The 17,174-nt window shown below is 39.8% G+C and overlaps 1 protein-coding gene across 2 annotated transcripts in view; it reads right to left on the bottom strand.

The window, feature by feature from the left end:
- The window catches only part of LOC137426821 (phosphoinositide 3-kinase regulatory subunit 5), a 120,308-nt gene extending 104,456 nt beyond the window's left edge, over window positions 1-15,852 (bottom strand). Inside the window, exons 1-4 of one of the 2 annotated variants that reach the window (XM_068115749.2) lie at window positions 15,630-15,842; window positions 11,362-11,468; window positions 5,811-5,925; window positions 980-1,080 (exon numbers count right to left, since the gene is read on the bottom strand). In XM_068115749.2, the coding sequence (XP_067971850.2) occupies window positions 980-1,080; window positions 5,811-5,907 (198 nt within the window). In that variant the 5' untranslated portion in view covers window positions 5,908-5,925; window positions 11,362-11,468; window positions 15,630-15,842. Of the gene's footprint in view, window positions 1-979; window positions 1,081-5,810; window positions 5,926-11,361; window positions 11,469-15,629 lie in introns of both variants that reach the window. The other variant, XM_078778973.1, reaches the window with a different exon arrangement.
- Window positions 15,853-17,174: the final 1,322 nt, after the last annotated feature.

Consider the following 17,174-nt stretch of genomic DNA (forward strand, 5'->3'; position numbering starts at 1 on the left):
CAAACACACACACACACACACACACACACACACACACACACACACACACACACACACACACACACACACACACACACACACAAACAAACAAACAAACACACACACACACACACACACACAAACAAACACACACAAACCGGAGTGATGTGACCTGTAGGCAAGTATAAGTGAGCGGACAGACAAACAAACACACACACACACAAACAAACACACATACACACACACACACACACACACACACACACACACACACACACACACACACACACACACACACACACACACACACACACCAAACAACAAACAAACGGACAGACAAACAGAAAGGGGTGAAAACATAACCTCCATCCACCTTTGGTGGCGGAGGTAATTATAGTACCGGTTGCGGATATTCACCAAAATCGAATCAATTTGTCCTTGTCACACAGCCAACTATAATCCTCCAAGTCACCCATTTTTTGGGTGACTAGAGATATCCTGTTCACTGACAAACACAAACAGGTGAAACTAGAACAGTACTGGGTCGAGTGCACACCTCCGCCAGACTAAACAATTTACGTTTCATATCCACTGATAGGTCGGATCCGCATCCAGATCTTCACCAAAATCTCATCAATTCATCCTTGTCACACACCCAACTAGTCCACCAGGTTTGGTCTCAATCCATCTATAGCTTTTTGAGATATCCTGTTCACAGACAGACAAACAGACAGAGAGACAATGACAAACATAGGTAAAAACATAATCGTCGTCCAACTTTTGTGGCGTAGGTAAATACTCGTATATCTATCGTCTTTTTTGCAAATACCATGCATTAGAAAACCTCAACATTGGTGCAAGGCATTGTGGTTATTTCTATAAACAAAGTAACAACTTTTGTATTCCAATAACAATCTGATCCCATTGTGACATCTTGCTTTTTGCTGAAGTAGCTATACCCCTGATGTGCCATAGTTGTGTAGTGAGTAGATTGACGTACCTGCTCGAACCTCTCCAGGATGTGCTTTATCAGCGATAGTGGGAAGGCAGCATTCCTCCTGACCAACTCCTCCAGACAGTAGCGACTTGTACCAAAAGCAACTGGCAGACAAGAACAGCATGTGCAGGGTGTTTGTCTGTGTACTTGTCCTACTTTCTACAGTTCATTTTGCTTTGGCCTTTTCCCACAGAGGCAAACTTAAGGTTGATGTGGTTAACTGAGCTTTTTGTGTAATAGCATTAGGAGTTTTAAATCCGTCATTATTTACATCAGTTAACAAAATCAAAATTAAAAAATCCTAAATAATAATACAGTACGGACTGTACTATTATTTCAGAAGTGCCCATTTCACTTATAAACACGCCTGAGCCAATGCATGGAAAGAGGTGAAAACTGGTACTTGCACTTTTGGGGTTGGGGTGTGCACGTGGGGGTTTTAGGCAATAAACAAAATTCATAGTCGAAATATTCTGGTGGAATCCACCCGAATATAGATGGTTTTGTCAATCGTAATATTTAGAGGAAGAAATATACAATTTATCCAAACAATATGTCACCAATATTTATATACAGTCACGTGAAAAAGTAAGTACCCCCCATGTAAAGTTTTGACTTTTTCAACATATTTCAACATACAGCTATTTGATCTTCATTTCAACAATATTGATAGATAAAGGTGATATAATATAACAAATATCATGAAACATTTACATTTTGTAGTCCATTGTATAATTTAAATAAACATAAATGTAAATTTCGCATGTGGAAAAAGTAAGTACACCCCTACATTTATCACTACTTCAAATACCTAAAATTAGAATCAGGTGCACCAGCTCAGGTGCAAATGACTAGAACATCGTTGGAGAGGATCTTGGAGGAACCTGTCTTATTTAAACCTCAGACATTTAATTTGGTTTGCTCTTTGTTGTTGAAGTGTGCGGCGTCACCATGCCTAGATCAAAAGAGCTCTCTGAGGCCTTCAGAAAGAAGGTTATAGATGCCTACGAGTCTGGGAAGGGATTAAAAAGATCTCCAAACAATTTGAAATCAATCATTCGACTGTCCGGAAGATCATCTACAAGTGGAGAAGATTCCAAACAACTGCCAACTTGTTCAGGCCAGGTCGCCCCAGCAAGTTCAGCCCGAGAGCAGACCGCAAGATGCTGAAAGAAGTCTCTAAGAACCCCAGAATGTCATCACGGGGCCTCCAGGTAGCTCTTGCCACTGTTGATGTCAAAGTGCACGAGTCTACCATTAGAAAGAGGCTGCACAAATTTGATCTACATGGGAGGTGTGCCAGGAGGAAACCTTTGCTGTCCAGAAAGAACATCAGGGCAAGACTAAAGCTTGCCAATGAACACCTCGGCAAAGACAGGCACTTCTGGAACAATGTGCTCTGGACAGATGAGTCAAAGGTAGAGCTATTTGGCCACAGTACCAGAAGACATGTTTGGCGAAAACCAAATACAGCATTTGACCACAAGAACCTGATACCAACTGTAAAGCATGGTGGTGGAAATATTATGGTTTGGGGCAGCTTTGCTGCATCAGGGCCTGGGCAGCTCACCATCATAGTATCCACTATGAATTCTTCATTGTGCCAGAGGGTGCTTGAGGATAATGTGAGGCCATCTGTCGGAAAGTTGAAGCTCAACCGAAGGTGGACCTTGCAACATGACAATGACCCTAAACATACCACTATGTCCACCAAGGAATGGCTGAAAAGAAAGAAATGGAGGGTTCTGGAATAGCGAAGTCAAAGCCCGGATCGAAATCCCATCGAGATGTTGTGGGGGGATTTGAATGTTGTGGGGGGATCCCCAAAAATTTGCTGTAAAACATAAATTTTCACACCTAGAAGGTCAAAGTCACAATAATGATTCAAATTGTTAATCAAATTGATGTAAAAAGAAAAAACATGAATTTGAAGAAAAATTGGGGATTGTGCAAACAGTGCCTTCAGTGACCTCACATCGTCTACCGGCCGAACTTGTAAGCTCAGTCTAAGCTCCACCCCTCATGGACGAACTCGCATGCGCAGTCCATGCTCCACCCCTCACGGCCGAACTCGAATGCGCAGTCCAATCTCCGCCCCTCACGGCCGAACTCGCACACGCAGTCCAATCTCCACCCCTCACGGCCGAACTGGCATGCGCAGTCCAATCTACGCCCCTCATGGCCAAACTCGCATGCACAGTCCAATCTCCGCCCCTCACGGCCGAGCTCGCATGCGCAGTCCAATATCCGCCCCTCACGGCCGAACTAATATCCGCCCCCTCACGGGAGGGGGGGGGGGGGCAGGGACCTAATCTTACTATAATTCACCAAATGTCCGTCCGTCCGTTTGAAGGTACCGCAAAAACGGCTCAACTGCTCGCAACGATATTTTGGGTGGGTATTCCCTGGACCCCTGGGAGTAAAATAGGCTATTTTCCAATTTTTCAAAGTTTTCCAATTTTCCAATTTTCAAGTTTTTCCAAACACGATGGAATAATTTTTACTAATATGAACAGTGATGTGGCTTTTGTTGAAATTCTACAAATACTGTTTATTCTACGTACCAGGAGAGAGTAGATCGACTCCTGACGAACTCTTCCTATATAAACGTGCGCCTCCGGAGTAACATGGCAGCGTGTGCAAAGCGACTGAGAAACAGGTGTAGCGGCCGCTTCCGTGTTACAGATTCGGTGCGCACTCTTCACACATAAACGTGCAATGAGAAAGACGTGCAGCGGCCGCTTCCGTTTTGCAGAATTCAATCTTTTTTCAAAATGGGCGCCATGTACTGTTTAGATTTTGATGATTTGCGTGTGATATCATTCAACGGATGTTTATATGAATCGTTTAAAATTAAAAAAAGCCTTTCAATTTCTGGTATTTTGCCTTTTCATTTGGGCTTCCCAATTGAAGCCCCGCCCATAGGGCGGGTACCGTTGGTAGAATTAATAATGGGTCTGACTTTCAAAATTACTGTTTGTTAGTGAAGTTACAGTGATCAGTTTATGTTCACACAAATACAGTTTATGTTCATTTTATTTAATCATCCTTGTTTTTTGTTTTGGCCTAATTTTAGGCCGTCCCCGGCACAGCGTGTGTGTGTGTGTGTGTGTGTTTTGTGTGTGTGTTTTGTGTGTGTGTTTTGTGTGTGTGTGTGTGTGTGTGTGTGTGTGTGTGTGAATAAGAGAGATAGAATTGTGAGGAACAGAAATGAAAAAACGAGGTGTGTGTGTGTGTGTGTGTGTGTGTGTGTGTGTGTGTGTGTGTGTGTGTGTGTGTGTGTGTGTCCGGGCTTTAACTTGTTTTACCATTTGAGTTTTGTCATCAAATTTTCAATACAGCTTCATTATGAGAATATGGAGAAGGCAAATTAATAATTTTGGTCAAAAGGTGATTTTGTCAATCAAACTTAAAATTGTCAATTTTCATCTGATTGACCTGAAATTTTAGTTGCTTATTGGGTCACATAATTAGTTCACCAATCGAAAGCTAGAAACGGATTATTTTTTAGATCTAAAGATGAAAGGTAAAGGCTGCATTAAATAATCAGTTTTCATTTTGTATTTTTTTAAAGCTGTTTTCATTATTTTGAGCAGGCGGAAGAAGAAGAGGATGCCGTCTGAATACAAACGGATGCTGACGGGCTTTGTATTTTCAGATGCTTTCTAGTTTGACATGTTTACCAGCTACCACCAATATTACTACGAGCATAACAACAAATTCCTAAATAAAAAAAGAAATTGAGTACTTTATGAATCATGTCTCTGGTGATACACATACATAAACATTGTCTTAATATAAATACTGTTCTTACCTTAATGACTAAAGTAGGTACAATCGTTTTTCCCTTCGGTTAGTTTAAACGTCCGTAATGTCCTCTGCAATCTGCTTCACAGTTAAATCACATCTTCTCTGTGAAGAAGAGTCAGTGAAGAACATCTTTCCTCACCCATGGTTGAGCACAACCAGTTTCTAATCCGTCTCATTGCAGAGAAGCTTCGTTCCCAAGTGGCTTCATTTGTGAAAATCCAAATTTCACAAATTTCTAAGTTGTTAATCTGATTTGAAAAAGGATGCAGCCAATCACCTCACTCTATGCAAATACCGCGATATCTGCCGTGGCTGGGGGAAGAAGTCCACGCACTTGGGTTCCGTTGCGCGTTGTTACTCATGTTTAAATACAGGATGTTTTTATCTTAATTGTAAACTACTGAAAAATTGTATTGTAAAAATTAATTAAGAATTAAGAATTAATTAAGAATTAAATTAATGAATTAAAAATTAAAATAGATTAATTAATTAAAATTAATTGTATTGTAATTGTAAAAATTAAGGTGCCGGTGATGCCAAGGCAACATATGCTTGCACCGAGCAGTTCTTCTGGCGCTAATTCTCAATCATAACCGTGACTTCAAATTCTGTATCTCATTGAAAGCCATTTTGAAGATTTTCAAGATTTTGAGATAACTATCAGTACCATCTACTTTGGGGACAGGCACGGTAGCTCGTGTATATTCCCTATTATTGACATTTTAATGAAAAGTTTCAGCATATATATACCCTGTGCGTACTTTTGAAACGGACCTGAGTCCACATGAGGAATTTTTTAATTCAGCTGATCAAGATTGGTCTGAAAAGTCGGGACTCTGTTGAAAGGTGGCGTTTAAAGGGTCACCATTCATCGTTCACCGTGATTATTGTAGACTCTACAAGACATATTGTGATTAATCCTTCTGTGAGGGATGAGGGACAAAATTAAAGGGCAATTATACCACGGAGAAAAATAATAAAATAAAACAGAGTACAGCAGCAATTGTTTTTTTCTGCCACGTACCTCTGTTGTTGCTCCTTGATCCCCCAAGGTCTTGTAAGCAACATCTGAGTGAGTGCAATAACCGATGATGACCGTCGGTCGCCTGGGCGGCATTCATCCTGTCCTGTCGCTGTTCCTTGGATTGAAAGGGTTAATGGAGTATTCTCATATTGTTACAAAATGTTCATCAATTATCCTATTCAGCCTATTAAAGAGGATACAGCTATAATTCACAAATATTATGTCCACAAAGCCTTGATTGCTTTAGTCGTAATGAAACCCGGTACAAGACTTTGTGGACACTATGTACAATTCTAAACTAGATCTTGGCATTACCTTTCAATAAGAAAATATATCACCGTCGTTGATTTCGGTGGAACTACGGGAGCCATAATCATAGTAAAATACGCAATTTGGTGTCTGTCTGTCTGTCGGACCGAGATACATTCGGTCGTTACTTATCCAATCGCAACCAAACTTGACAGGGACACTAGGGGGTTACATGATGGAGGTTGTAGCGATTTAACTCCCCCCTCCACCCCAACCCCTCACCCCAACAAGGGGGTTTCCACGCCAAGGGGATTACGTGTTGAGGAGAATAGCCATATCAAAATGGATGATCGTGGCGTTTTTGCAAGGCGGCTTTTAATAACAAAAGTAACGAGAACGGCACTCAGTAGAGAGCATACCTCGCCTGGTTGGCCATATCACTCAATGGTGAAGAATCACTTAAAAATTAAATAATTCTTATATCCGAATTCATATTCAGATCTTCACCAAAATCGAATCGATTCTTCCTTGACACTCCACTCACACAACCGGTCCACCAAGTTTTGGTCCAAATCCATCCATAACTTTTTGAGATATCCCACTATATATAGTTTTTGGTCCTGTCTCTCAATGGTGAAGAATCATTAAAAAATTAAATAATTTTCATATCCGAATCCATATTCAGATCTTCACCAAAATCGAATCGATTCTTCCTTGTCACACACACAACCTGTCCACCAATTTTCGTCCAAGTCCGTGCATAACTTTTTGAGATATCCTGCGATGTATAGTTTTTGGCCCGATCTCCCAATGGTGAAGAATCACTTGAAAAATTCTAGTAGCTGGATCCGAATCTTCACCAAAATATAATAACATTGTCCTTGTCATATACTCTACATCCCTGCCAAATTTCGTCCGAATCCGTCCTCAACCTTTTGAGATATTTTGTTCACAAACAAACAAACAAACAAACGGACAAACAGTTGAAAATTCACTCATAGAGCGACACTTGTCAAAACAGAACAAAGTCGAATGGCACTGACTAATAATAATAATAATAATGCATTTATTTTATATAGCGCTTTTCAGGGAGCCCAAAGACGCTTGAGAGCTTCCTTTTGACCTCAAAAATAATTATTGGTTGAATTCAGTGACCTGATATGCAAATCCTCTTCAAAGTTAAAATTAATCTGATGAAAATTGACAATTTTAGAAATGTGGCCTATGTTGACCTTTTGGCCTATGTTGACCTCAAAAATAGTTGGTGGTTGGTTTCAGTTAGCTGATATGAAAATTCTTTTCAAATTTCAAGCCAATTGGGTGAACATTGAGGATTTTAGAAATTTGAAAAAAGTGGTTGACCTTTGGCCTATGTTGACCTTGTGATCCATGATGACCTCAAAAATAGTTGTTGGTTGAATTCAGTTAACTGATATGTAAATCCCTTTCAGATTTCAAGTGAATCGGATGAAAATTGAGGATTTTAGCAATTTGAAATTGTTGTTGACCTTTGTTTGGCCTATGTTAACCTTTTGGCCTACGCTGATCTCAAAAATAGTTGGTGGTTGAATTCAGTTAGCCGATATGAAAATCCCATTCAAATTTCAAATCAATCGGATGAAAATTGAGAATTTTAGAAATTTGAAATTGTTGTTGACCTTTGGCCTATGTTGCTCTTTTGGCCTATGGTGATCTCAAAACTAGTTGGTGGTTGAATTCAGTTTGCTGATATGAAAATCCCATTCAAATTTCAAATCAATCGGATGAACATTGAGGATTTTAGAAATTTGAAATTGTTGTTGACCTTTGGCCTATGTTGACCTTTTGGTCTATGGTGATCTTTTGGTCTATGGTGATCTCAAAAATGGTTTGTGGTTGAATTCAGTTAGCTGATATGTAAATCCCATTCAAATTTCAAGTGAATCGGATGAAATTGAGGATTTTAGAAATTTGAAATTGTTGTTGACCTTTGGCCTATGTTAACCTTTTGGCCTACGCTGATCTCAAAAATAGTTGGTGGTTGAATTCAGTGAGCTGATATGAAAATCCTATTCAAATTTCAAGTCAATTGGATGAAAATTGAGGATTTTAGAAATTCGAAAAAAGTGGCTGAACTTTGGCCTATGTTGACCTTTTGGCCTATGCTGATCTCAAAATAGTTGGTGGTTGAATTCAGTTAGATGATGTGTAAATCCTCTTCAAATTTCAAGTCAATTGGATGAAAATTGAGGATTTTAGAAATTAAAAGTGGTTGACCTTTGGCCTATGTTGACCTTTTGATCTCAAAAATATATAGGATTTTGTCGGACAACAAACTCTACCATTTTGTGAAGTTTCGGGAAAATCGTTTTAAAATTGTGACCTGTAGGAAAGTATAAGTGAGCGGACAAACACACACACACACACACACACACACACACACACACACACACACACACACACACACACACACACACACACACACACACACACACACACACACACACACAAACCGGAGTGATCAACATACTTGCAAATTTTTTTATAATTTTTTGGCAACACACACACACACACACACACACACACACACACACACACACACACACACACACACACACACACACACACACACACACACACAAACCGGAGTGATCAACATGCTTGCAAAAATAAAAATAATTTTTTTTTGCCAATTATCACCGACAGGGGTGAAAACATAACCTCCATCCACCTTTGGTGGCGGAGGTAATAACATTCATAATAATAGGATAATATTAATGTTATTAAGAAAGCAATATTAATACTAATAATGTACCTCCTCTGCAAGAGTTTCCTCCTTGGACAAATGCCATGTTAACGTTTATAAATAGCTTATCATGCCATGTCATGGAAAACCGTTGCCAAAAGTAAAAAATATAAACCACAAACAGATATGATTAACTTTTTAAACAGTCGCGACTGCTGTTTAACACTAAACTGAAAGAAATTTGGAGGAGTCCTGACAGCCGTGAGGCAATATCTGCTTATCGCGTCGACGAACGCACCTGAACGAAGATCCACTGGAGTCTATATAACCCAACATAGTTATTAACACGACCGTTCCTGCCGCTCCCACTGCGTTTTTCCAAGGCCGCTTCAAACAACAAAAGTAATAACAAAACTAATGATAATAGCATAATAATTTTATTACAAAACAAAATTCCCCCTCCCTCTAGGATTTTGTGAAATCTTCACCCCTCCACCCCCCCCCCCCCCCCCAACCCAAAACCCATACAGGAGTAAATTTTATTATGGGGAATTTAGAATGGTGATGCATGGTCTGATCCTTTCAATGGCCTGACCTAACATTATATACAGTCGTGGCCAAAAATATTGGCACACTTGCACTTTTTTCAAATAATGCATCATTTCTTCCAGAAAATTGTTGAAATTAAATAATATTTTCGTATCCACATATGTATTTCTTTCGGTTGCAGTGGAACAAAACAAAAAAAGCTGAAAAAATGACCAAACCATAGCTTATTCCACACAGAAATTCTAAAATGGCCCAGACAATATTATTGGCACCTTTTAGAAGGTGTTAGAAATAATTAGATTTCAAGCAGGTGATTCTCCTTTAGTTTGGAATTGAACACACCTGTGGTGAGTTGCAGGTGCCTGCAATATAAAAATCACTCATTCAACCAGTTTGAATAGAGAAAAGCAGTCATTTTTTTGTTTTGTGTCACTGTGTGTACCGCAATGAGCATGGAGAAAAGAAAGAAAACCAGAGAATTGTCTGAGGAGGTCAGACACAAGATTGTAGCCAAGCTACCAGTCCATCTCCAGAGACTTTGATGTTCCTGTGTCCATCGTAAGCAATGTTATCAGGAAGTCTAAGGCCCATGGCACTGTAGTCAACCTCCCTGGATGTGGCCGCAAGAGAAAACTTGATTGAAGATTGCAGCGAAGGATTGTTCGAATGGTGGAGAAAGCACCTCGATCAACTGCCAAACAGATTCAAGCTGACCTTTGGACACAAGGTGCAACAGTTTCAACTCGCACCATCCGTCACCAACTCAATGAAAGGGGGTTCTATGGTAGGAGACCCAGGGGGACCCCACTGTTGAGACGAGACAGTCTGATTGAAGTTTGCCAAAAACACACCTGAACAAGCCAAAATCCTTCTGGGAGAATGTCCTGCAGACAGATGAGTCAAATTAGAGCTTTTTGATAAAGCACATCATCTCCATGTTTACAGAAAAAAAATGAAGCCTTCAACGAAAAGAACACCTTCCCTACAGTTAAACATGGAGGAGGTTCAGTGATGTTTTGGGGGTGCTGTGCTGCCTCTGGCACTGGGTGCCTTGAATGTGTGCATGGCATCATGAAATCAGGAGATTACCAAGGCATTTTGGAGTGCAATGTTCAACCCAGTGTCAGAAAGCTGGGTCTCCATCAAAGGTGGGTCTTGCAGCAGGACAGTGACCCCAAACACACTTCAGAAAACACCCAGAAATGGTTCAAGACAAAACGCTTGACTGTTCTGAAGTGGCCAGCAATGAGTCCAGAGCTAAATCCCATTGAACACCTGTGGGGAGATCTGAAAACAGCAGTTGGGAGAAGGCACCCTTCAAATCTGGGAGAACTGGAGCAGTTTGTACAAGAAGAGTGGGCCAAACTCCCAGTAGAGAGGTGTAGGAAGCTCATTCATGGCTATAGGAAGCGCTTGACTGCAGTTATTTTGTCCAAAGGCCGTGCTGCCAAATATTAAGTCCAGGGTGTCAATAATTTTGTCAATACCATTTCTTTTTATTTTCTGATTTAAAAGGATATATTAAGTTCTGAATCAAAAACAAAGGTTCTGTAATATTAACAGTGAAATAAATAATTATGGAGACAAAATACATTTGTCAATTTCAACTTATTTTTCGAGAAAATTGTGAGTTATTTGAAAAAAGTGCAAGGGTGCCAATATTTTTGGATAAGTATATATAATATTCCCCTGGTTATCCCTTATGGTCCGAAGACTGTGTCTATCCAGCAAAAGTGATGTTGATCTTTTCCTCTTTCTCTTACACACACACACACACACACACACACACACACACACACACACACACACACACACACACACACACACACACACACACACACACACACACCTTTTCATCACCAAATATGCTCGACTTACGATCAAAAGACCAAATGACTTTGAGGCAATCATGAGTGGATAAATCACAATTTTCCATCATATAAAACTTTAGAGAAGGCCAACTCTGTTTGCAGCAGCATTAAAAAGGAAGCACAATTTCCATTGATGGCATAAAAAAGGGGTATATACCTTCGTCTGATGTAATCCAGTGATTCACAGACCCTTGAAGTGCACACTGATCATCAGCCAGATCCACAGCGAGGAACACATCCTGATTCGACGGTGATCATTTTGCACTACAGTCCAAACAAGGAAAGTCATGCTATTTTGCACCAAGAGCACACATGCATATATATACTGTATACACGTTTACATGTTTAGTACTTTCTATGTAGTACTCTCTACTGTCCGTAAATGCAATATGACATTTATGGACTGTGTACAGTGGTAGAAAGTCATAAACATTTATCGTTTGGTGTCAAGTGCATATTTTAAGTATTGCGCGTTCACACATCCAGTTGGACTTCTGTAACAGGCACCCTGGTTATAACACACATTCAGAACATGTTTTAATCAATGCATGTTTTCCCTTTGTTCACGATCCACATTACTGGAAAACCCGAAAATAAAGAAAGATTACTTTGTCCCGGCAAGTTGAGTACAGACACAAGGCCCTAAGTAGTAAACTAGTCTCTATACAGATGAGGTTGTCAAAATAAATTATCCAAAGACATCAAAATAAATATTCATTTTATTTACCCCTTGTATGTTTGCTTCATCCTGGTAGCGAAATACAGAGCCCAGGGACGCCCCATCTTGTCTACCGCTCCCGATGTTATATGTTTTATGTGTCGGTTTGTCTTTCTGTGTGATTAATGTTCGCTCTTTCACGAGCCTCGATCTTGTATATTTAAAAAAAAAAAAAAAAAAAAAAGGGGGGGGATGGAAACACTCAGCTAGGTGAGGCTTACTTGGACCCATCCCCAAGATTGAGTCAGGTGAAGAGGCTCAGAGATACGGAATTTTGGATTTTTGGAAATTGAATCAGGAGCATCAAAAGCGTTTAGTCCTTGTCGATCCCAACAAACAGCTGCTGCTGCTGATGATGATGATTTTAAAAATGCACACAATGACTGTTATAGTGTATCGTACTGCATTTGCTGTCCTATCAGGAATTGAACCCAAATTAGACAAACAATATCAATCTCTCAGAGCATATCACACAATCATTAATTACCAAATTTAAATCGACCGATCAAAAAGGAAAGATGCTAACTTAACAGGATGTGAACTCGAATTGGCTCTGTTGTTAACAACGTGCAACGTGGCAACAGCTACAACAATATGAAAATCACTGTTTGTTTTGGACTTCTGGTTGACAAGTTTCAGTTCCACCACTTAACGTTTGGCTTCGAATCAAACACTGCTTCTTAGATTGCCTAGCAACCACACCATGTAGAGTGCACAAGTTTTATTTTTACCTTTTGATCTTTTTCATTTATAATTAATACGGTTGTTGTAAACAGTCAAATAAAGAGCTCATTCTGATTTACTTGATTTATTAATCTGCTTGCAGAATGCAATCATATTCCACTTCATCAAATATACAGTATATTGAGGCCTACAGTCACGTGAAAAAGTAAGTACACCCCATGTAAAGTTTTGCCTTTTTCAACATATTTCAACATACAGCTATTTGATCTTCATTTCAACAATATTGAGAGATAAAGGTGATATAATATAACAAATATCATGGAGCATTTACATTTTCTAGTCCATTGTATAATTTAAATAAACACAAATGCAAATTTCACATGTGGAAAAAGTAAGTACACCCTTGGCTCTAATAGGTGGTATTGCCCCCTTTGGCAGAAACAACCTCAAGGAGGCGTTTCTTATAACTGTCTACCAGTCTCTGACATCGACTGGGAGAAATTTTTGCCCACTCCTCCATGCAGAATTCTTTCAGCTGTGCGATGTTTGAGGGGTTTCTTGCATGCACAGCTCGTTTCAAATCCCTTCAACATCTCGACGGGCTTTGACTTGGCCATTCCAGAACCCTCCATTTCTTTCTTTTCAGCCATTCCTTGGTGGATTTACTGGTATATTTAGGGTCATTGTCATGTTGCAAGGTCCACCTTCGGTTGAGCTTCAACTTTCCGACAGATGGCCTCACATTATCCTCAAGCACCCTCTGGTACAATGAAGAATTCATAGTGGATTCTATGATGGTGTGCTGCCCAGGCCCTGATGCAGCAAAGCTGCCCCAAACCATAATATTTCCACCACCATGTTTTACAGTTGGTATCAGGTTCTTATGGTCAAATGCTGTCTTTGGTTTTCGCCAAACATGTCTTCTGGTACTGTGGCCAAATAGCTCTACCTTTGACTCATCTGTCCAGACCACATTGTTCCAGAAGTGGCTGTCTTTGCCGAGGTGTTCATTGGCAAACTTTAGTCTTTCCCTGATGTTCTTTCTGGACAGCAAAGGTTTCCTCCTGGCACACCTCCCATGTAGATCAAATTTGTGCAGCCTCTTTCTAATGGTAGACTCGTGCACTTTGACATCACCATTGGCAAGAGCTACCTGTAGGTCCCGTGATGACATACTGGGGGTTCTTAGAGACTTCTTTCAGCATCTTGTGGTCTGCTCTCGGGCTGAACTTGCTGGGGCGGCCTGGCCTGAACAAGTTGGCAGTTGTTTGGAACCTTCTCCACTTGTAGATGATCTTCCGGACAGTCGAATGATTGATTTCAAATTGTTTGGAGATCTTTTTAAATCCCTTCCCAGACTCATAGGCATCTACAACCTTTTTTCTGAAGGCCTCAGAGAGCTCTTTTGATCTAGGCATGGTGACGCCGCACACTTCAACAACAAAGAGCAAACCAAACTAAATGTCTGAGGTTTAAATAGGACATGTCCTCCAAGATCCTCTCTAACGATGTTCTAATCATTTACACCTGAGCTGGAGCACCTGATTCTAATTTTAGGTATTTGAAGTAGTGATAAATGTAGGGGTGTACTTACTTTTTCCACATGCGAAATTTTCATTTATGTTTATTTAAATTATACAATGGACTACAAAATGTAAATGTTTCATGATATTTGTTATGTTATATCACCTTTATCTATCAATATTGTCGAAATGAAGATCAAATAGCTGTATGTTGAAATATGTTGAAAAAGTCAAAACTTTACATGGGATGTACTTACTTTTTCACGTGACTGTATATATATATGTATATATATAATTATATAGAATTTTTTTTTTTTTTTTAAACATACGTAGATCCACGTAGATTTCTCGAAAGTCTTCATTTTGAAAGCAACTCATAGACGCTGTAAGTTAAGGGAAAACATAAATGACTAGAACGGCACTCAGTAGAGAGCATACCTCCACCTGGTTGGCCCTATCTCCCAATGGTGAAGAATCACAAAAAATTAAATAATTCTCAAATTCGAATCCATATTCAGATCTTCACCAAAATCTAATCGTTCTTGTCAGACACCCAACCGGTCCAATCAAGTTTCGTCCAAATCCGTCCACAGATATCCTGCTATGTATAGTTTTTGGCCCTATCTCCCAATGGTGAAGATTCACTTTAATATTCTTGTAGCCGGATCCGGATCTTCACCATAATCTAATCATTTCGCCCTTGTCACATACGCTACCTCTCTCCCAAATTTCGTTCGAATCCGTCCACAACTTTTTGAGATATTATGTTCACAAACGGACAGACAGACAGGGGTGAAAACATAACTTCCATCCACCTTTGGTGGCGGAGGTAAATATATTGCTTTTGTGAAAAACTATTATGAAGAGCAAGGCCACAGATAATGGCTCTGTTGTCAAAAAACAACAAGAAACATAGCACCAAAGGTTCGTTTTTGTGTTAATAGAGTGCTCAAAATCTTCAATGTGGAGTTTTTTTCCCTAAAATAATCAATAAATTCGAGAGAAGAGTAAATGTTAATGCCAAAGTCAAAAGTAACATCACTATACATTACAATGTCTTGCATTGCACTCTGAAGTCATTGCAATAAAATGGTGACCACTTCATTCCTACGAAGACATCGTAGCGTAGATAAATGAGCATCCAGAGTAATTTTTAAAATCACGTTTCCATCACCATTACTTTTGTGGATATAATAAAACAAACAGAGCAAATAATTTGGTGAAATTAAGAAGTTAAGAGCAATGTCAGGCTCCGCAACGTGGTAATGCGCAAGGAGAACGTGAAACGGAGAACATTTTGGAGAAGAGTGAGGTGTTAAAGACAAGTTGTCACATTACACAATACACATATAAAGGTTAAAACAACAAAAATAATAACAAATGTAAAATACTTTTCTGTAAAAGTTCGAATATAAAGTTAGAGACTGTAAAGGTATGCCACTCAGAATTGTTAACAAAAGACGGCAGGTAGAAAGAAAGGCAAATTGTAGTGGCACTAACCTGTCTATGTGAACAATATGGGAGGCCTACACCTTTCAAGTTCCGTGGCCTCGTCTCTCTTGGTAACAGTTCCCCACCACAAGCCCTTTCCTCCACCCCAATACTCTCTACCCAAAACCCCTGAGTGGCCCCGATATCGAGTCAAACCGTTTGCTTCTCCGGCCGCAACATAATCACCTCTGTCTCTGTCCGTGTGATTCTGAGTCAGTGTGTGTCTTTCTCTGGGCGAGGCAAGCGATGGTGACGTTTTTGTGGGTTTTCTTGTTTTCCTGTTTCCCTCTTCCCCTTTTTGCCAAAGCATCCGAGGAAACATTGCGGACTTTCCGATCTCATTTCCTCTTCGTATCAGCCGAAGTACTGAAGACTTTAGCACCTAGGCTTCCAATCAATGCCGATTACCAATCGACATGTGGATTTTCCATCAATATGTTTGAAATATGAAATCAATATGTTTTCCATCAATGTTGAAACCGACAGTTTATTGAAAAGCTAACTGATATTAAATTCTTGTTTTAAAAATGAGAAATACGAAAGCCACAATACTCCTGCAAGAGCACAAGAAAGACATGCTTTATGCACACCAATATATATATACGGCCTTAAACATGTTTGTGCATGAAGGTCTTGATCAAACTTTTAATTTCTGGCAAACATAACGTGCAACGAAGCAAACAAATAAGAAATTGGCAATAGACCCTTTAATTACACATTCTGTAAAGAGAATAAACTCTCATCAGTTAGCATTGAGGACTTGGAAAATTCTCATTCTCACTGTTCTTTTACTGCTCATATTAACATGTATGCATATATATATATATATATATATATATATATATATATATATATATATATATATATATATATATATATATATATATAATGGTATCTGTAATCTGGTTCTCCAACCTAATGAGCGGACAACATGACGTCATCGCCATGCACGTCCGCCTTATCGCTTATCGCCTGACTTATCTTATCTTATCGCCTTATCGCTCCCAGCAAGGTGCAGCAGCAGCTGTATGGGACACCTTGCTGGCGGTTCTCCACTGATGATATGAAGGTCGCATAGTGACTAATATATATATATATATATATATATATATATATATGTATATATATATATATATGTATATATATATATATATATGTATATATATATATATATGTATATGTATATATATATATATATATATATATATATATATATATATATATATATATATATGTAGCGGTTACCGCTGGATGCACACAATCGCCTTGCACCGGCCAGAACACGGCCAGACGCGCCTCTCCCGGGCATGCCCGGACTCACTGTTCCCGGGCACGCCCGAACCTCCCGGGCACGCCCGGTCTCGTCTTTCCCGGGCATGCCCGCTCTCGCCTTTCCAGGGCTCGCCCAGAGCGTCCGGGCATGCCCGCTACCGCCTTTTCAGGGCTCGCCCAGAGCGTCCGGGCATGCCCGCTATCGCCTTTCCAGGGCTCGCCCAGAGCGTCCGGGCATGACCGCTACCGCCTTTTCAGGGCTCGCCCAGAGCGTCCGGGCAT

The sequence above is a fragment of the Myxine glutinosa genome, chromosome 5, assembly GCF_964187855.1.
Source record: "Myxine glutinosa chromosome 5, kmMyxGlut1.1, whole genome shotgun sequence".
In the NCBI taxonomy this organism is placed as follows: domain Eukaryota; kingdom Metazoa; phylum Chordata; class Myxini; order Myxiniformes; family Myxinidae; genus Myxine; species Myxine glutinosa.